The sequence below is a fragment of the Electrona antarctica genome, assembly GCF_951216825.1.
Source record: "Electrona antarctica genome assembly, chromosome: 17".
Classification (NCBI taxonomy): domain Eukaryota; kingdom Metazoa; phylum Chordata; class Actinopteri; order Myctophiformes; family Myctophidae; genus Electrona; species Electrona antarctica.
Genome location: NC_136798.1, coordinates 41,907,609 through 41,928,025, shown reverse-complemented (window position 1 = coordinate 41,928,025; position 20,417 = coordinate 41,907,609). Strand labels below are relative to the sequence as shown.

General features: G+C 42.2%; 1 protein-coding gene across 1 annotated transcript; it reads right to left on the bottom strand.

The window, feature by feature from the left end:
• Window positions 1-5,453: 5,453 nt before the first annotated feature.
• Window positions 5,454-13,304, bottom strand: LOC306941139 (C-type lectin domain family 4 member A-like; the record flags this gene model as incomplete). The annotated part of the gene is made up of 5 exons (XM_079526452.1): window positions 12,962-13,304; window positions 6,790-6,894; window positions 6,356-6,475; window positions 5,927-6,069; window positions 5,454-5,480 (listed from the first exon to the last, which is right to left on the bottom strand). Exons 1-5 carry the CDS (start codon window positions 13,158-13,160, stop codon window positions 5,454-5,456), a joined length of 594 nt encoding a protein of 197 aa, XP_079382578.1. The 5' UTR covers window positions 13,161-13,304.
• Between the last annotated feature and the right edge of the window lie 7,113 nt (window positions 13,305-20,417).

The following is a 20,417-nucleotide window of genomic DNA, read 5'->3' as shown; positions in this document are numbered from 1 at the left end:
AGTAATGAAATGTGTGTGGGGCAGAGGGTCGTCGTTGGCATCCAGGGAGTGTGTGCAGAGTTATCGACCGGGCCGACGGTGCCAGAGATTATCTGTACACGGACGGACGGACGGACGGACACACGGACACACACACACACGGACGGAGTGCACAAACTGCACAACATACTCTCCCTTCGGCTGGTGGAGACAATAAGCAAAAAAACGTAATAGAACAAATAGGGGCTGACTTGACACACTAGGCATGTAATAGTGCGTCTCATAAATCAACATCACATCTACATTCTAATTCAGGAGTAGGCAACCTCAGGCACGGGTGCCAACATTGGCACAGGGGAGGGTGGTCACTGGCACTCTGGCATAAGTGTGTGAGAGAGATCTTTTATTTTAATATTAAGAAGTATTCAAAGAAGTTTAGTCTGTGAAATGAAGTCCCCTCACATCTATATATAAATTACACCCTGCACATAATTCTACATTCACTCAAACTCTGGGCTCTGAGTCTGTGTGAAAGAAAATAGGCCACATAAAAAGGTTATGCACAGCCTATGGACAATCAAAATCAGATGGAAATATTACATTTGTATGTGGTGACATAATTAAACTTTATGTTGAAAAGGCACACTGATTATCATTTAAAACATGGCACTTCATGTCAAAAAGGTTGCCGACCCCTGTTCTAACTGATGTAGCTTAGTGATGTGACAACATGTACAGTACAGTGAATGAGAAAGAAAACAAACCACATAACCCCCACGCACGCACGCACGCACGCACACACGCATGCACACAAAGGCACATGCAGGCACCAAAGCCAGAGCCAAGCTCTTCAAATATTCCCAATTCTCGGACAAAGGTATAGCATTGTGATTGACGTTGTCATGGGAAAAGTCATTATGGAATAATGACTGAACACAAAATGACAACAAAATTACCTTGTTGTGAATTGCCCTGTAGCAGGTTGGCACAATTTTAGGATAATATTGCAAGTTGTTGCAAGTTGTGACTATAGTTGCATTGTACATTAATATTACAGTAAGTCGGCCCAATTTTTTAGAGCCCCAACTGTGTATGTTTTATCGTAGATGAATGCCCTGCAACTGTACATCATGCAAAAGTGTCACACAAAAGCAGTAAATATAACAAATCTACTTCAAGCCCACAACGCGTCGCATCACGGTGAGTTGTGAGTTTGTAGATCAGCTATTTTCACTATTTACATTTACACTATGGTTTTAAAATGATGACAGGCAGCAAGCCAGCAACAATATATAATTTGTGTTGTGTTATTGTTACATTACAATGCCACAGGATCATATTGAGCGGGGATAAGTGACAAGACAACATATAGTCTTAGAGAGTGTGTTAATCTGGACCTATATGCTCATAAGAATACATCCTGCATCCTTCCCTACCAACAGTCATTAAGACATGCAAATCCCTTGACTCCTTCAAAACCGCCCTCAAAGGGCACCTACGGACGGCCGCAATTCGAAACTGGCCCCCGTAAAATCTGAATCCCCCCCCCCACCGCCCCCCCCCCCCCCCCCCCCCCCCCTTTTCCCCCCTCACTGTATATGTTTCTTTTCCCTTTTTACCTCCATTATGATGAATTCCTGTTCTGTTCTTTGTCTATATAGAAGTGTCTATTTGTACGTCTCTAAATGTTTTGATGAATTGAACATGGTGGACCCTGTTGTAAACAAGTGTAATGCTTAATTGGGTCGTCCACTCACAGTTAACAGCCTTTGTATTGAGTTTGTGCTCGAAATGTACTGTAATTCTGCAAACTGTTAATAAATATTTCAATTGATTGATTGATTGATTGAAGAATTTATTAACAGTTTGCAGAATTACAGTACATTTCAAGCACAAACTCAATACAAAGGCTGTTAACTGTGAGTGGACGACCCAATTAAGCATTACACTTGTTTCCAACAGGGTCCACCATGTTCAAATCATCAAAACATTTAGAGACGTACAAATAGACACTTCTATAGACAGAACAGGAATTCATCAAAAAGGAGGTAAAAAGGGAAAAGAAATATATACAGTGAGGGGAAAAAAGGGGGGGGCGGGGGGGGATTCAGATTTTACGGGGGCCAGTTTCGAATTGCAGCCATCCGTAGGTGCCCTTTGAGAGCGGTTTTGAAGGAGTCAAGGGATTCGCATGTCTTAATGACAGTTGGTAGGGCGTTCCACATTTTGGTGGCATAGGAGCGAAAAGAATTTAGTCCCTTGTTTGTGCCGAATCTGGGTTGTACATGGTTCGTTGCACTCCCTCTGGTGTTGTGGGTGTGGACTTCGTTAACATTAAGGAAGTATCTAGACAGGTACATGGGTATCTTGGTGGTGTATCGAATCTTGTGGACCAGACCCATTGCAAGTTGCTGTACTCTGTCGTCGACCCTAAGCCATTCCAGCCTGTCGAAGTGGGCAGGGGTGAGGTGGGTTCGGGGGGCTAGATCAAGTAGGAGCCTGACCAGTTTGTTTTGGGAAGTCTGGAGCCTGGTTTTAAGGGCCTTTGAGGTGCTGTGGTACCAGGAGGTGCATGCATAGTCAAAGAAACCCTGTACAAGGGCTCCTGTTAAGGTCTTCAAGGTGTTTTTGTTGACCAGTGAGGAGATCCTGTAGAGGAATCTTGTTCTATGGTTGACTTTTTTGATTACGTTGGTGGCCATTTTATCACCGGAAAGATTAGCCTCCAGGATGGAACCTAGGTAGGTCATTTCATCTTTACGTGTGATAACATTGTCACCCACTCTAACCAAGAAGCCATTTGCCTTGCTGAGATTACTAATAGAGCCAAAGAGAATGGATTCAGTTTTTCCCAGGTGTAAAGATAGTTTGTTATCAGCGAGCCAGGTGCAGATTCTACCGAGTTCAGAGCTGAGGGCATTTTCAACCTGCAGTTTGTCCCTGTCCGAGACCAGCAGTGCTGAGTCATCTGCGAACAGGAACAAGTTGCAGTCACAGGCTGAAGTCATGTCGTTTACATATATTAGGAACAGTAGAGGCCCTAGTATGCTTCCTTGTGGAACGCCACAGCTCACTGGGAGGGGGGGGGACAGTGTTCCGTTCACTTCCACCATCTGTTCTCTCCCCTCCAGGTAGGATTGCATCCAGCTCACTGATGTGCTATCGAAACCAATTGCTTTTAGCTTGTTAACCAGTATGGAGTGGTTCACGGTGTCAAAAGCCTTTTGGAGGTCCAGCATGACCATGCCGCAGTATTTGCCAGCGTCCACCTCTTGTTTGATGTGGTCGCCTAAATAGAGAAGGCATGTGTCAGTGGAGTGGGATGTTCTGAAGCCAGATTGGAACTCGTACAATAATTTGTTAGTGGCAAGATACTTTTCAACCTGTTCATAGACTATTTTTTCCATCACTTTCGAGATGGAACTAAGAATAGAAATAGGGCGGTAGTTGCCGGGGTCTAATTTACTCCCTTTCTTGTGCAAGGGGGTTACTTTGGCCAGTTTGAAATCTTGGGGGACCTGTCCCTGTTTGATGGAGAGGTTTACTATGTGGGTGATGATTGGAGCTATAGAGATGGCTGAGTCTCTGAGAAATTTGGAGGGAATGTTGTCATGGCCTGTGGCCTTGTGGGGTTGGAGGGCACTCAGTTTCTTAATTATCTCATCAGTTGTTACCATAACTAGTTTAAAATCGTCTTTACAAACACCTAGGTTTTTGTAGAAGGTTGTAATGTGCTCTACACCAAAGAGCCCAGAGTGGGAGGGCAGTTTGTTAACCAGAGTTGTTGCTATGTTTGTAAAGAAGATATTCAAGTAGTTGGCCACATCAAGGTTGTCAGTGATGAGAGTGTTGTCAGATTTGATGTTTATGTTCGAAAATCTGGTTTTTAGTTTCTGACCATAGCTTAGTTGATTGTTTAGTAGCTTCCAGAGCTCATGAGGATTGTTTTTGTTTTCCTGAGCTTTATCATTAATGAAGTTACTTTTAGCTGATTTGGTCATGGCAGTTACACTGTTTCGTAGTTTGATTCGTTGTGTATTAAGGTTGTTCAAACGAGCTTGGCGAACACTGTCGAAGCGCTTGGCTAGCTTTGACTTGCATTTTAGAACTTCAGAGCATTTTTTGTCTCTGGCTTTCATTGCAGCCAGTATGTCCGAATTCATCCATGGTTCCGAGCGGGTTTTGCCCCTGGTGGTTCTCAAAGGAGCCATGTTGTTCAGTACTGATGTAAATTTGGTTTTGAAGCCAAGCCAAGCTTCTTCGACAAGTGTGCTTTTAAGCTCATCGGACCAATCCAGACTCTCCAATACTTGGTTAAAGACCTCACTAGAGTAGGTTTTGAGGTCCCTTGATATGACTGTTTTGTGGCAGCCGGTCTTAAGTTTTTGTATTTTGCGGGTACAGAATATCATAAAATGATCACTAAGCCCACATACAATAACCCCTTTCTTGGAGATTCTGGATTTGTCCGAGGACAGAATGAGATCAATGACAGTTTGAGTAGAATCACACACTCTAGTGGGTTGGGTAATTAGCTGACTGACACTATGTAGATCACAGAACTTACTGAATGACTTAAACACAGGTGCTTCCTTACGTTGCATGTCTGTATTGTAATCGCCAATCAGGATTTTCTCTACACATTCCTCCTCAGCTAAGCACCCCTCAAGTAGGGGTGCTTGAGGGGTGCCAATCAATCAATCAAATCCCCTCTTTGCCCTCTACATCAAATCTCTTAATGGAAAATAGAACTACTCTGACTGGGGTCACCCAGGGATCTATACTAGATCCCCTAGAACAGTGGTTATCAAACATTTTCATGTCAAGGACCCCCAAATTGATATGTAATGTAATTGATATGTACAGTATTTGACCCCCATCTAAAAATACTTTATGTTGGAGAGAAGCTATTTTTTTTAAGTCAAAATTATAAATGTAGGCATATACATTTTTCTAAAATGTACAAAAAATTGTCAAACTAGAAAATATTTTTTCTGGGGACCCACTCTGGAACCACCAATGACCCCTAGGGGTCCCAGAACCACTTCTTCATTGAATCTTCACTGTGAAAATAGCTGGTTTACAAGCTCACAATGCATCGTGTTGTGACGCGATTTGGGCTTGTAGATCTACTATTTTCGCATAATGTTCGTCCCCAGGATAGGGTCACTAGGGTTCAAGTTGTGAAAGCCAAATGAATAACATGCTGAAGCATCATAGTTGGTGGTTTGTGTTAAAGTGGTTATAGGTACAACATGTAGTACTTCAAGATGTTGTTGTTTTTAGTTTTTATCATTTTCACTACTAATTACTGCTGTAGCAGAAGAACACTGAACTGCAGTTTCATCAATGAAGTGAAAACAAACATCACTTAAGTCTCACAGATTGAGAACCCTATACCTGAACATCCCCTATTAATCCATATTCCAGGGTTAGCCCAGTGAGGGTTGGCTGCACAGTTCCTGTCTTCATCATTATAAGGCCATCCACTTCCCCAGTACCTGCACAATAAACAATGTATTTATTTAACCACATCCACTCAGTCACTCACATAAATTGACTGAATTACAGAAAAAAAACATGTCAAATGTCTCACTGTGTTGTCAGTGGTGTTCCATCCACCCACGTCCAGCTGCCCTCAGTCCTGGTCAGACCAATCCATGATCCATAAGACCACAATCCTCTGATGAATACCTGATTATTTGTACATGATTGAATCATCATTAATTTTATTCAATACACTTCTTCACTATAATCGTAGACGCACGCACGCACGCACGCACGCACGCACGCACGCACGCACGCACGCACGCACGCACGCGCACACACACACACACACACACACACACACACACACACACACATACACACAAACACACACACACACACACACACACACACACACACACACACACACACACACACACACACACACACACACACTAACCTGTTCTTCACTACTGTTAATGACCACCAGATCAGCTCCTTGACTCTGACATTCGTCTCTACTTTGCTGCCATGTTTTCCTTTCAGTAGTTCTGTAGTAACAGCTGCATCCAAACTTCGTCCATCCAATGGGACACGACTTGTCTACAAACATCAAACAGGAGATTTACTGATGGATTTTCAATGTACTGAAAATCAATTCTAACACACATAGTTGTAATAATAATAGTATAGTCAGAGATGTAGTGGAGTGGAGGGTAGAACTATTCATATACTTTATCAATGGTGTTTTCTACTCCATACATTTACTCAATTACACGTTTCTGGTATTTTTACTTCATATAACAATATTTCAATATTGTGATAGGCCTACTTCTACTCGACTACTTCTCAGAGGTAAATATTGTAGTTAGTTTTGACTAGTTTTTACATTTGTCAGACTTTAGCAGGTTGTTCTCCTGCGTCAGGTTGCTGTTGAGGAACTTTAGCCGGCTATTATCCAGGGTCAGCACCAGGGTGTCGTTGGTCATTCTGTTACTGGCTGAACGATCTGCAAGGACAGAAATGGACGATAAACACTGTTGTTGCTACTGTTCATGATGAGGTTAAGCATCTGTGTGGAAATTTTGATTTGAGAAGAAGAAAAAACGTTGTTATTATTTACGTGCATTAAATTGTCAACACCACTTTATTCATCATGCTTTTCAGATGCATCCACTAATACACACAAAAATACACTTAAATTAAAAAGAAAAACAAAAGTTAATACTGTGGTGGCCTTAATACTTGTCGCATCTACAAAAATGTCAGGCAACAAACTCCCTGAGTGAGTGATGTGGTAGTTTAGTGACATGCAATACTCACAGTGCACAGCCTGGGCTATGTTCACACCCAGGAGTATAAGACACAGCATCCCCAGCAGACACCCAGCAACTATGAAAGGCCTTCTCCCTGTTTTAGAGCGCTGTCCTGAAACAGAAAGACGAGAAAGTACAGCTAGGTGTGCAGCAACAGAGAGAGAGAGAGAGAGAGAGAGAGAGGGAGAGAGAGGGAGAGAGAGATAGAGAGAATTAGAGTCTGAAAGCTCTGCTACACTATAACTGAACAGCTGTCTAAATCAGGGGTTCTCAACCCGTGGGTCGCAACCCCTAGGGGGGGTCGCCAAATTATTTGGGGGGGGGGTCCCCAAATTATTATTATTATTTTTTTGCAACTGAATGGTTTGTATTGGGGGGGGGGGGGGGGGGGGGGGGCAAAGCATTTCCGGGGGTCATCATTATAGTGAAGGATATGCACTTGTTACGTTTTGTGCTTTAAGAAATTCTGAATCAAATCTGAATAATCTTTTATTGAAGGACAGACAGTTAATTGCTACATGTATTTATTTAGTTTTTTTTTTACATTTTAAATAGTGGTGGGCATAGATTAATTGTTTTAATCGTGATTAATCGCACTGCAATCCTGGAGTTAATCGCGATTAAACATTCAAAATGTGTGCGCTACCTAAATAATGACCAGAAGTAAGTCCTTTGAACACGTTTCTCAGGCCAGGTGGCCCATTAGACCAGGTGCCCTAATTATGGATATTAACAATACAACTAGCCTAAAAACGTCACAATATTTAATATTGTGAGCTTGTGGAACTGTTCACAGTGTTGCCAAGTCTAGTCATTATAAGCTACTTTGGACTTGTTTATCTGTAAAGTTTCTTTAAAATATTGGTGGTCCTTGAGATGAAAATGTTTGAGAACCACTGCTCTAAAACAACATTGGACATTGTTGTTTGACAGTCAACACTATAGTTGCTAATTTTAAACTTAATTTCTGACTTTCGGATTTTCTGACTTGATCTGGCCTGTTAACATTTTCATAGACCTGGTTGCTTGTTTCTCTCTCAGTCATGAAATGTGGCAACCGTCAAAGCTAGTTTGTTTTGGTTGTGATGCATGGATGATGGCATCTTGATGCTACTAGTAGGGGAGCCTATCAATTTCCGTGATTTTGGAATGTAAATTTTTGGAGACATGCATATCTTGATTCTTGGAGTTACCAGAATGCCAAAAACGCATGTCTCCAATTTTTTATGTCAGGTTTAGCATGTTTAATTAGCATAATTAGCTAATTAATTGCCAAAAACAGGAAATGGCAATAACTTTGCTTCTAGATAACTTATAAAGGTGATCTAAGAGTCTAAGTCCATGTTTGTGATGTCCAGAAATTCATCTGTTACCATCTTGAAGTTCTACAACCTTTCCCAATTAGCATAAACTATGCAAAAACAAGGTGAAAATCAGCAAATTGCGGCATTTTTGTTACTTTTAGTGAACTTTGAAAGCTTCTCACAGACTCTAAGTGTATGTTTACAACTTCAGGAATAATTATCATCCTATGAATAAATCATGCAACCCTTTGTCTATGTAATAATTATGTAACAATCACACCAAAACCAGAAATAGCTATATTTCTTAGCTTTAAGTTAATTAATAAATGTCATCTTACGGACAGTGTAAGTCTGTTTGCATGTCTAGAAAATATTCTCTTTCCATAACTAGGATATGCAACCTTTCCTTATTTCCTTTATTAGCTTAATTTGCATATATATATATATATATATATATATATATATGCAAATTAAGCTAATAAAGGAAATCGTCATATAAAATAACGAACAATATGAGAAATGGTCACAGAATTATCACGTTGTTTATTCTAATATTTACAGAAATGTTGAATCAATAAACCAGTGGAGCCGAGTTTTTCATACCAGTGTTGCGGACTCTATTTCTTCCTCTTGTACTGCCATTTGTCCAGCACCTGGGCTAGAGTGGAGGACGAGGTGCATGCTCTATTAGACTATTACCTTTGTTGTTTTACCACACACCTCTAATCATCTGCCCTACACATGCACATCTCAGAGCAGTTAAAAAATTGAGATCGACAAGAATAATGTCATGTGATATGCACTGGGATTTCTTGCAGACACATTTGATCAGTTGGGTAATGGTGGCTGGGGCGTGGGTATCCTGTGTTGTGACTGGCAGCAGTTGAGCTCCCTCAGCGATGCGTCTCATCCATATTCAGTTGCTGGTGGCATCTGTGGGTTAGGTACATGGTCCTGATCCCATACCATTGCCTGATGATGTGAGAGGGCAATGGCTTGATTTAATGCTGCTTGTGTAGGTGGCAGCTTCTCTGCTTCTAATTGTTTGAGCTCACCAACATCCACAGGATTTGTACCGGGCTTGTACAGCTGGCAAACAAATGCTTCAATCTTTTTTGACAGTTGTCCCCTGCCTGACCACTTCATAGCCACACTGGACAGGGAGACCAAAGAACATAGTGAGATCCATGTAGTATTTGACCGACACCAGGGTGGCAAGCCCCGAGCCCCTACCACTTAGGGGCCCAGGGCAACACAGCTCTACATTGAGTCCCCTGACACTGATGTCTTTGTTTTTACAATCCGACGGTACCATCAGCTGTGCAAGGACATCTATTTCATCACCGGTGTGGGGAACAAAAAACGTATCATCGCTGGAGCCAGTAGTGTAGGTACTTGGTAAAACGACGACTTCAGCCTTACCAGGGTTCCATGGCGTCTCTGGAGCTGACCAGACAGGCCATTTTGTTGGCAAGGGAATTTAACCTGTTGGCCAGGCCTAAACAGGCGTGGAGGTGGTATCTGCAGTTGCTATATACTCTATGAGCTACAAAAAGGCTCAGTTCTGACGGAGCACGTACCTAACCCACAGATGCCACCAGCAACTGAATATGGATGGGACGCTGAGGGAGCTCAACTGGTGCCAGTCACAACACAGGATACCCACGCCCCAGCCACCATTACCCAACTGATCAAATGTGTCTGCAGTGCATGTCATATTGTTCTTGTCAATCTCAAATTTTTAACTGCTCTGAGATGTGCATGTGTAGAGGTGTGTGGTAATGTAAACAAGGCACATCTGTTGGGGATTGACGCTGACGACGACGAAGATGAAGGCCCTTCAATTAAATGTGTTTTCAAAACGTTCTGTAAATATTAGAATAAACAATCTGATAATTCTGTGATAATTTCCCATATTGTTCTTTATTGCGACCACAGGTCGCATTTACTAGGCTATGAAATTATGCATTTCTCGTCAGTTGTTTGGTCATGCCTCGTGACATCACGTGACATCATCAGGGATGGAGATCTTATATTGGCAAGGAACTGTACATCTGACCTCAAACCTCAAACCCTTAGATCTCCATATATGGAGCTGACCTGTTCTGACATTCCGGACATTATGTTGATCCTTCCCCATCCATCCTTCCTCTTTGATGTCTCCCTTTTGACTGATACCTGTCCATTTAAACTCTAGACGGGTGCAGTACTTACTACTTAGTTTAGACAGTACTTGGTTTAGACTAGTCATTGGTTAGACCAGTCATTAGTCCTACAACTACAACCTATCTCAAACCCTCACCCTAACCTCCCACGGGGCAGCACACCTAAACCTAACCTTAACCCATGTCTAACCAATGAATAGGGTTGGGATTTGTTAGGATTTTAATGGTTCCGGATACTTACCGGATCCCTCTTAACGGTTCCGGTTCCTAACGGTTCCCTTAACGGTTCCTAATATTATTTTTTCCCCCTTTTTTTCTGACATAATATTATGCTTATATTATAACTAACCTAACCATACTTAATAAACACAAATTCAATTATTGTATTTGCACTTTACAATTATGAGGTATATTAGGTATATTAAATATACAGTACACATTGCAATAATGATATTGGTGTGGTGACAAATGTTGTGTCTTTAATGTTCAGATTAATGTAATATTAAGGACCCCAGTTACCCTAATGGAAACAAGCCAGTGCTTTGTTGGGTTATAAAATCCTCTTGTATCAAGCAGACCTTGTATTGAACTGTAGGCTACGTTCCTGTGCTTTTTCTGCAAACTGTTTATAAAGTAATCAATGTATGGAGGTATATGCACCTAAAGGCTAGGCTCTCAACAGTTGCACGATTAATTTAGAGCCAAATCAAAAGCAGTTGAGTTGCTTATAAGTTGTAAAAATAAGTGCAGACAAATTGATTTTTATTTAATTCATGGCTCTATAGTTGATTGATTTTGAGATGTTTCCTCAATGTGGATGTGGTGCAACTGGTGCAAGTTGCAACAACCTTTGCAGGAAACTATATGGCATCGCATTTATTGCACTTTGCGTGGTCAGCCTCAGAGTCATTTCCCTCTCTGTTAACCACACTTGCTCCGCGGCAGTGACCGCTCGCTGAATGCACAGAACAGTGGTATCCGCCCCACTCACTCACTCATCGCAAAGTGCAATAAATGTGATGCCATAGTTTCCTGCAAAGGTTGTTGAAACTTGCACCAGTTGCACGTCCACATTGAGGAAATATCTCAAAATCAATACGCCTACACGAGTCACAAGATGAATCTATACTCACTCATGTCAAGTAGTAGACGTCACCCCAGTAACTTGGCTCTGCATGCATGCATGCACAGACACAGCGGAGCTAAATGACGACTGATGAGAACCGTTTGGGGAACCATTAATAATAAAACGATGGAACTGGCTCCGGATCCGCAATGTCGGAACCGGGTCTGAAATGGACCCGGTTCCGAATCCCAACCCTACCAATGACTAGTCTAAACTAAGTATGCACCCCCTCTAGACGGAGTTCTCAACAGGCCCGAAAATTAAGGTCCGGCCCAACCTGGGCCCTCATCAGACCCTGTACACTCAAGACACTGCCACCCTTAGATCTCTATATATGGAGCTGACCTGTTCTGACATTCCATATGTTGATCTGACCTCATCAAACCCTGTACACTCAAGACACACTCCATATATGGCCAGTACATAATTCACTCCATATTCACCCCCCCCATGCCAAAGCACCAGCGCTTGCCCAGCAGTCTGCCATCACCCAGGTGGATATGTTGATCTGATCCCCCCCATTCCAAAGCACCAGCGCTCGCCATGCAGCCCTTATAGTGCGAGGTCGCTTCTCGCCCTCAGGCGTCTCACTGGATTTATATGAGGGATATATATATATATATGCAAATTACACTAATAAGGAGGTTGCATATCCTAGCATGCAAACAGACTTACACTGTCTATAAGATCATGAGTATTAATTAACTTAAAGCAAAGAAATATAGCTATTTCTGGTTTTGGTGTGATTATTACATAATTATTATTAGACAAAAGGTTGCATGATTTATTTATAAGATGATAATAATTCCTGGAGTTATAAACATACACTAAGAGTCTGTGGGAAGCTTTCAAAGTTGACTAAAAGTAAAACATGCAGCAATTTGCTGATCACCTCGTTTTTGCATAATTTATGGCAATTATGCTAATTAGGAAATTACTATACCGCATAGACCACAGACTACCGCGGAGGCGCGGACGGTGGACCCCCACGCAGACTGTCGCGGACCTCCGCGGGGGTCCGCGCCGACCTCCGCGGGGGTCCGCGCCTCCGCGGTAGTCTCCGCGGATAAGGGGGGTCCCCGCGGAGGAGTCTAGTCCATTTATTTTTTAGAAAAGGGTCCTTTGGTTCCATTTGAAGCAGGCTAAGGCTACACTCGCAGTTACAGAGACCCAGCTCCTAGACCCAACTTTGAGAATAGATTAACGGCGATATTTTTTTTATCGCGCGATAAGAGTCTCGCGTTAACGCCGATAACGACCCAGCATTAATTTTAAACATTTCAGACAAAAATGTCAAAAGAACCACCGCTCATCGGCTGATCGTGCTGGAGCCACAAAGGGAACGTGAAAAAAAATAAAGGGAAGCTCCGCACACTCAGATCTGTGCACAATCGATGTATTTATTTAGCAAGCTTTCGGTCTACTGACCTTCTTCAGGCATCAGTAGCTTGCTATAAATACATATATTGTATAAATACATTGATTGTGCGCAGATCTGAGTGTGCGGACCTTCCCTTTATATATTTTTTACATTTTAAACATTGTAATCACATTGACAACGATCAACTACTTGATCAAACTCACCCTGAGTCTGTCTTCCTGCTGTGTTGTCCCTCACCATCATGTCCCCCTGTGGTCCAGGGACAAAGTCGTCCACACTCTGGTAGATGTCCACCACCATCTCTACACTGTCCTCAGCAGGGTCCCCTCTCTGTCCTCTGTCTCTATCTCTCTTTCTCACCTTCTTTGTCATGTCTGGCTCGGCATAAATATCTGTAGACATCTTGAAAAGTAACTGCTGTTGATTACAGATAATAACTATGTTGTATTTGCCGCTCCTGTATGTGTCATTGTCATATCAAAATCATTGCATGAACTATATAACCATAATTATACTGGCTTAGCAAAATGTGACCATGTCAGCCTGTGGCTGGTTTGGCACAATGCTTCAGCGTTAAGGATGTACAAAACCTAAATTCTCAAACAACAGGTTACGCAAACGCACGCACGCACGCACGCACACACGCACGCACGCACGCACGCACACACACACACACACACACACACACACACACACACACACACACACACACACACACACACACACACACACACACACACACACACACACACACACACACACGCAATGTGTGATGACATATTGGCCATGCAGAGCACAGTGACCACAGTAGACAAAATAAGGAAGTTTGAAAACTATTATGCAATATACAAACACACTTTTCAGAAAATTACACGAAATGTTTATACCTTCACCATCACAACCTGTGTTGGGTCATTTAAATGTTTGACCTAATGTGACTCCAGAGCACAGAAGTATTAGTAGTAAAAATAAAACGTTTCAATCAATTTGAATGATTGATTGATTGATGATGATTACAGGTCACATGTAAATAGATTACATCTGAATTGATTAAACAAATAGGGGTGACTTGACACATCAAGCACATATTAGTGTCTCGTAAATCAACATTTGATGTAGCTTAGTGATGTGACAACATGTAGCCTACATTTAAAAAAAATAAAAAGACAAACCACATTTTAACATGAGGGGAAGAGATAAAGTGTTAGTCATAGTGTATATGCACCCCCCCCCCCCCCCCCCCCCACACACACACACACACTCTATAGTTCTGCATTGTATTTGCATTTAGAGGAACCAAACACTAGCCTTAATGTGTTTAACTGAGGAGATATCAGCTCTTAAAGTATTTCCTAGAATCCTAAACCGTATTTTAGGTTGTAATATCAGCCAACGGTTAAACGTGTAAGACATTGTGATGTGATGAAAAAGTAATTAGAACTACCAACAGATATGGCTTATGGAATTATGACATCAGTGGCCTGAATTGACCTGTAGCCGGGTAGGCGCAATTTTGGAATAGTATGTTGCAAATTGTTTACAGGTTGTTCCAAGTTGCGACTATAGTTGCATTGGTGTGGACTTTCATGATCAGAGGCGATTCTTGGGACAAATGGGACCCTGCATGGGCAAAACATCCCATGTGGCCACAAGTTCTGACTGACTTGAATGAGCCCATGTGGAGCTTTAGCCTTTTAATGCTCTGAGCCCTGCCTACTTTGCCTCTTCATAGAATGTGACTCTGGGGCACGGTGGCACAATTGGTAGTGCTTTAGCCTCACAGCTAGAAGGTCCTGAGTTCGATTCCCGCTCGGGGCGCTGTGGGTGCTGGCGGCGTGTTTCCTCCTCCGCGTCATCAGTGCCCATACCCGAAGCGGGGTTGGCGAAAGGGCCTTTCTGTGCGGAGTTTGCATGTTCTCCCCGTGTCCCCTAGGGTAGGTACCCTCATAAAAACATGCAGTAATCCTGGTCTCTAAACAAACTGCCTCCCCCTGGCCAGCCGGGGCGCCTGATGGAGGGGAAAGGAACTGGTTGGAATAACGTGTTCCTTCCACACGCTACGTCCAACCAGGGAAACTCCCCCCTGTCACGTGTAAAGGAGCAACTTGGACACTCAGGCAGGAAGGAAGCATGAGTTCAAGTCCGTTGCTCTCCCCATGTCCCCCATATATGGGGACTAGGTTGGCGGAGGGTGTGTAGAGAGCCCAGGATCACATTAGATAATTGGCACAGGGGTGAAAAAATGGGTTATAAAATTGAGGGATAACATTTAAAAAAAAATAATGTGACTCTGTATGTGGGCCCTCTTTAGGCGATTGAACAGTGAACGCGTTCAGAGATAGAGCTCAGATTAGATGTGATGTTAGGTCATCATTCAACAACGTGAAACCCATCTTAATTACGTAGACTATTGTTTAAAATTGGGCCTACCTGTGAGCAGCAATGATCTGTACAGCACTTCATTGTTTACTAAATCATTATTTACTAATTAAGTAGGTCAGTCAGACTCGTTTATTAATTGTCCCTGTCAGCTGAGAACGAGGGTGTCTATCCTTTGCACTAGACCCCTGCCTGGGAGATGGAATGATGTATGAGTATGAGCACCACATATAGTACCTCCCAGCTCTTACCGCACTTAGATATACCCACTCTTAGATACCCAAGCCGTGCTACTCATACGCTGAGTTGCCGTTGCCCGGGACCAATTAAACCCAGACAAGGTTCTGACCAGATGTCCCTCTTTGCGTGGGGCAGTCCCTCATTTCCAAGACTTTTCAGGCGTCCCACAAATTGGGACCCTGTCCCACATTGTGACTGGCAGGCAATTGCATCAGTGTTCAAATGCCCTAATAGTTAGTCCCCTAATAGTTGGCCTTCTGTTGTAAAGCACTCTCATTGTCTCTTCCTGCAAGATGTGTTTTTAAGCCTGTTAAAATAGCATACAAATAAAAATAAATCATGGTTTTGAAACAAAATGTGAGACACCAGAGGAGTTTATAAATGATAGCCAATAGGCCTATGGTCGAATATGACATCAAGGCATTTAATAGCAACTCAAGTAGTAAGTTGCTAACCCGGTACTCAAGTATCGCTTGTGTGGGATGGGTCCCCCCATACTACTTGACCCACACAAGCGATACTTCTGTCCCTCAAATGAACAGTTTGGATCTGGTCACCCTAGATATAACCAGTCCTTGTCATTTATTTCTGGACTTTGAAAGCAGTTTTAGCTGCAGTACCACAATGTCCTGAGCTGATATGCAGATTATTTAATATTTGAGTAATTATAATACTGATGCTAGATAAAACCAGGCTTGTTTCCATTCCATGCCAGCTTGGAAAATCAACAATTAGTAGGGGAGCCTATCAATCAGATTCTGATGCCCGTGATTTTGGAATGTTAATTTTTGGAGACGGGTATATCTTGATTCTTGGGGTTACCAGAATGCCAAAAAAACATGTCTCCAATTTTTTCTGTTGAGTTTAGCATGTGCAATTAGCATAATTAGCTAATAAATTGTCAAAAACGGAAATGGCAATAACTTTGCTTCTAGGTAACTTATAAAGGTGATCTAAGAGTCTAAGTCCATGTTTGTGATGTCCAGAAATTCATCTGTTACCATTGTGAAGTCATACAACCTTTCCTAATTAGCATAATTGCCATAAATTATGCAAAAACGAGGTGAACATCAGCAAATTGCTGCATGTTTTACTTTTAGTCAACTTTGAAAGCTTCCCACAGACTCTAAGTGTATGTTTATAACTCCAGGAATTATTATCATCTTATAAATAAATCATGCAACCTTTTGTCTATGTAATAATTATGTAATAATCACACCAAAACCAGAAATAGCTATATTTCTTTGCTTTAAGTTAATTAATACTCATGATCTTATAGACAGTGTAAGTCTGTTTGCATGTCTAGAAAATAGTCTCTTTCCATAGGATATGCAACCTCCTTATTAGTGTAATTTGCATATATATATATATATCCCTCATATAAATCCAGTAAGACGCCTGAGGGCGAGAAGCGACCTCGCACTATAAGGGCTGCATGGCGAGCGCTGGTGCTTTGGAATGGGGGGGATCAGATCAACATATGCACCTGGGTGATGGCAGACTGCTGGGCAAGCGCTGGTGCTTTGGCATGGGGGGGGTCAGATCAACATATGGAGTGAATTATGTACTGGCCATATATGGAGCGTGTCTTGAGTGTACAGGGTTTGATGAGGTCAGATCAACATATGGAATGTCAGAACAGGTCAGCTCCATATATAGAGATCTAAGGGTGGCAGTGTCTTGAGTGTACAGGGTCTGATGAGGGCCCAGGTTGGGCCGGACCTTAATTTTCGGGCCTGTTGAGAACTCCGTCTAGAGGGGGTGCATAGCCTACTTAGTTTAGACTAGTCATTGGTAGGGTTGGGATTCGGAACCGGGTCCATTTCAAACCCGGTTCCGACATTGCGGCCAGTTCCATCGTTTTATTATTAATGGTTCCCCAAACGGTTCTCATCAGTCGTCATTTAGCTCCGCTGTGTCTGTGCATGCATGCATGCAGAGCCAAGTTACTGGGGTGACGTCTACTACTTGACATGAGTGAGTAGATTAATCTTGTGACTCGTGTAGGCGTATTGATTTTGAGATATTTCCTCAATGTGGACGTGCAACTGGTGCAAGTTGCAACAACCTTTGCAGGAAACTATGGCATCACATTTATTGCACTTTGCGATGAGTGAGTGAGTGGGGCGGATACCACTGTTTTGTGCATTCAGCGAGCGGTCACCGCCGCCGAGCGAGTGTGGTTAACAGAGAGGGAAATGCTGACCACGCAAAGTGCAATAAATGCGATGCCATAGTTTCCTGCAAAGGTTGTTGCAACTTGCACCAGTTGCACCACATCCACATTGAGGAAACATCTCAAAATCAATCAACTATAGAGCCATTAATTAAATAAAAATCAATTTGTCTGCACTTATTTTTACAACTTATAAGCAACTCAACTGCTTTTCATTTGGCTCTAAATTAATCGTGCAACTGTTGAGAGCCCAGCCTTTAGGTGCATATACCTCCATACATTGATTACTTTATAAACAGTTTGCAGAAAAAGCACAGGAACGTAGCCTACAGTTCAATACAAGGTCTGCTAAGAGGATTTTATAACCCAAGAAAGCACTGGCTTGTTTCCATTAGGGTAACTGGGGTCCTTAATATTACATTAATCTGAACATTAAAGACACACCATTTGTCACCACACCAATATCATTATTGCAATGTGTACTGTATATTTAATATACCTAATATACCTCATAATTGTAAAGTGCAAATACAATAATTGAATTTGTGTTTATTAAGTACTTGGTTAGGTTAGTTATAATATAAGCATAATATATGTCAGAAAAAAAGGGGAAAAAAATAATATTAGGAACCGTTAAGGGAACCGTTAAGGGAACCGTTAGGAACCGGAACCGTTAAGAGGGATCCGGTAAGTATCCGGAACCATTAAAATCCTAACAAATCCCAACCCTAGTCATTGGTTAGACATGGGTTAAGGTTAGGTTTAGTTGTGCTGCCCCGTGGGAGGTTAGGGTTAGGGTGAGGGTTTGAGATAGGGGATGGAAAACACATATTGGAGCCCCAAAAACACAAAATAAATGGAAAAAGTTGAATTTTATGTTATAGGTCCTTTACCACAATCATTCTCAACCTGCGAGTCAGGATCCCCAGGGAGGTCCCCACATACATTTGGGGGGTCCCCAGATGACAGTAAAGTGACAATTGAATCACCTTTCCGAGGGCCTTAGCCCCTCCAACGTCTGTCTATATGTCTATATGGACTATGGTTTGTAGAGCACTTTAAACAAGCAGGTGCCCCCCACTTTACACGCGAGTGTGATTTTTTTTTAATACCAAGACAAGACAAGAAAAAGAAAAGAAAAGAAAAGAAAGGAAAGGAACGGAAAGGAAAGGAAAGGAAAGGAAAGGAAAGGAAAGGAAAAGAAAAGAAAAGAAGTGACGCGACTAAGCCGCATGCTCACCACACATGCACTGGGTGGTCCCCAGAATTGGTCAATACTTAAAGGGTGGGAAGCAGAGATATCTCCTTTTAAAAATATTGATGCATATCTATCAAAGACCCCCTAAAGATGTCCAGAAAAAAAAACGTTTTAGAAAAAATAAAAGATACAGCCACAGTTGAAGAAAAGAGTTGAGACTCCCTGAACAGGCTTGCACTCGGGAAAACAGCCGAACGCGTCATCACGTGACGTAGGCAATAGCGCTCGGCTCGGCTTGCGGAAGTTGCGGCTAGCATAACAAGCTAGCATTGTACGTCGCTCAGTGAGAGTCGGCCAGACAGAGACGGAGTTGTTGTTTATATATGTACTATTAGTTTAAAAGCTAACAAGATGCCTAGGCGTTGCGTTATCGGCGGGTGCAGTAACTCACAGTGTGATAATGTATCTTTGCACTTTTGGACAAAAAACGAGGAGATTGCTCGCAAGTGGGACTGCTTTGCTCGGATCAAAAGAGCCCACTTTATTCCGAGTGATTTTGATGGCTATGGCCAGTGGAAAGCTGGACTAAGCAAGCAGCTGAGACTGGAGAAGGATGCTGTTCCCACAATCAATGTTGCCGTTTCTGGTGCTCCACCAGCTCCATCAGCCACAGTTACCCAACCTCAACCTTCGCAGTCGCGAGCGTGTGCCATGATGGAGATAAACAGAGTGAGTGTTTACGTGTTATTGATGCATTTTTATTGTTTTCATAACCAACAATACTCCCAACGTTTATGGGCGGAGGTGGTTTACTATTTTCCACTTCTCACTAAACGGTGAGAAACGCGAAACGGTTCTACCTAGATGTTTTGAGAACTATGTGGTTTCTTTATTTGTCTTCTAAATCAGTGGTTCCCAAACTTTTTCATTTCAAGCACCCCCAAATTACCCCGCGACCCCCATTTGAAAAGATATGCCAGGGACCCCCATAAGAGAAGATTTTTACGGCTCTAGCAGTGATTCTCAACCATTTTAATTTGAAGGACCCCCTTGTAATGGCATTTCTATCTCTGATACCCCAATTTATATTGTAAAATCAATGTTAATTTAGCTCTGTTAGTGTACAAATGAACCAACATTTGGACCCTAATGGGTCCATTTGGTTCCATTTGTACACTCTCAGAGTTAGATACTCGGTGCTATGTGAGCCTAATGGTAGCTATACCAAGGCTTCCAAATTGTATTTCTAATTTCTATACAAATCGGCTACCTCAGGTCGCCTTTTGACCCTACCTTATCATCTATATTGGATCAGCACTGATGTGTATTATGCAGAAACATTCTACATGGAATTGTCATCACTAGAATTACATTACAACCTTTGCATATTTATTATTGATAGTTTATGTTCGGTGCTTTTGAATATAGTTGCTGGCACCTACTGTCACAAAGAGGATAGATGGCCGGGCCAGTGGCGTGCACAGATAGACACTAGGGGGTGCTAGAGCACCCCCTGCCCTTTTGGCAATGTGCCCTTTTGAAAAAAAATATTTTTCTTTCTTTTTTTTGATTTTTCAAAAATAGCAGACCTACAAGCTCGTAGCGCGCCACTCGCTATGAGCTTGTAGATCTGCTATTTTTCAATAGCTAAAGCATAACCTAATGC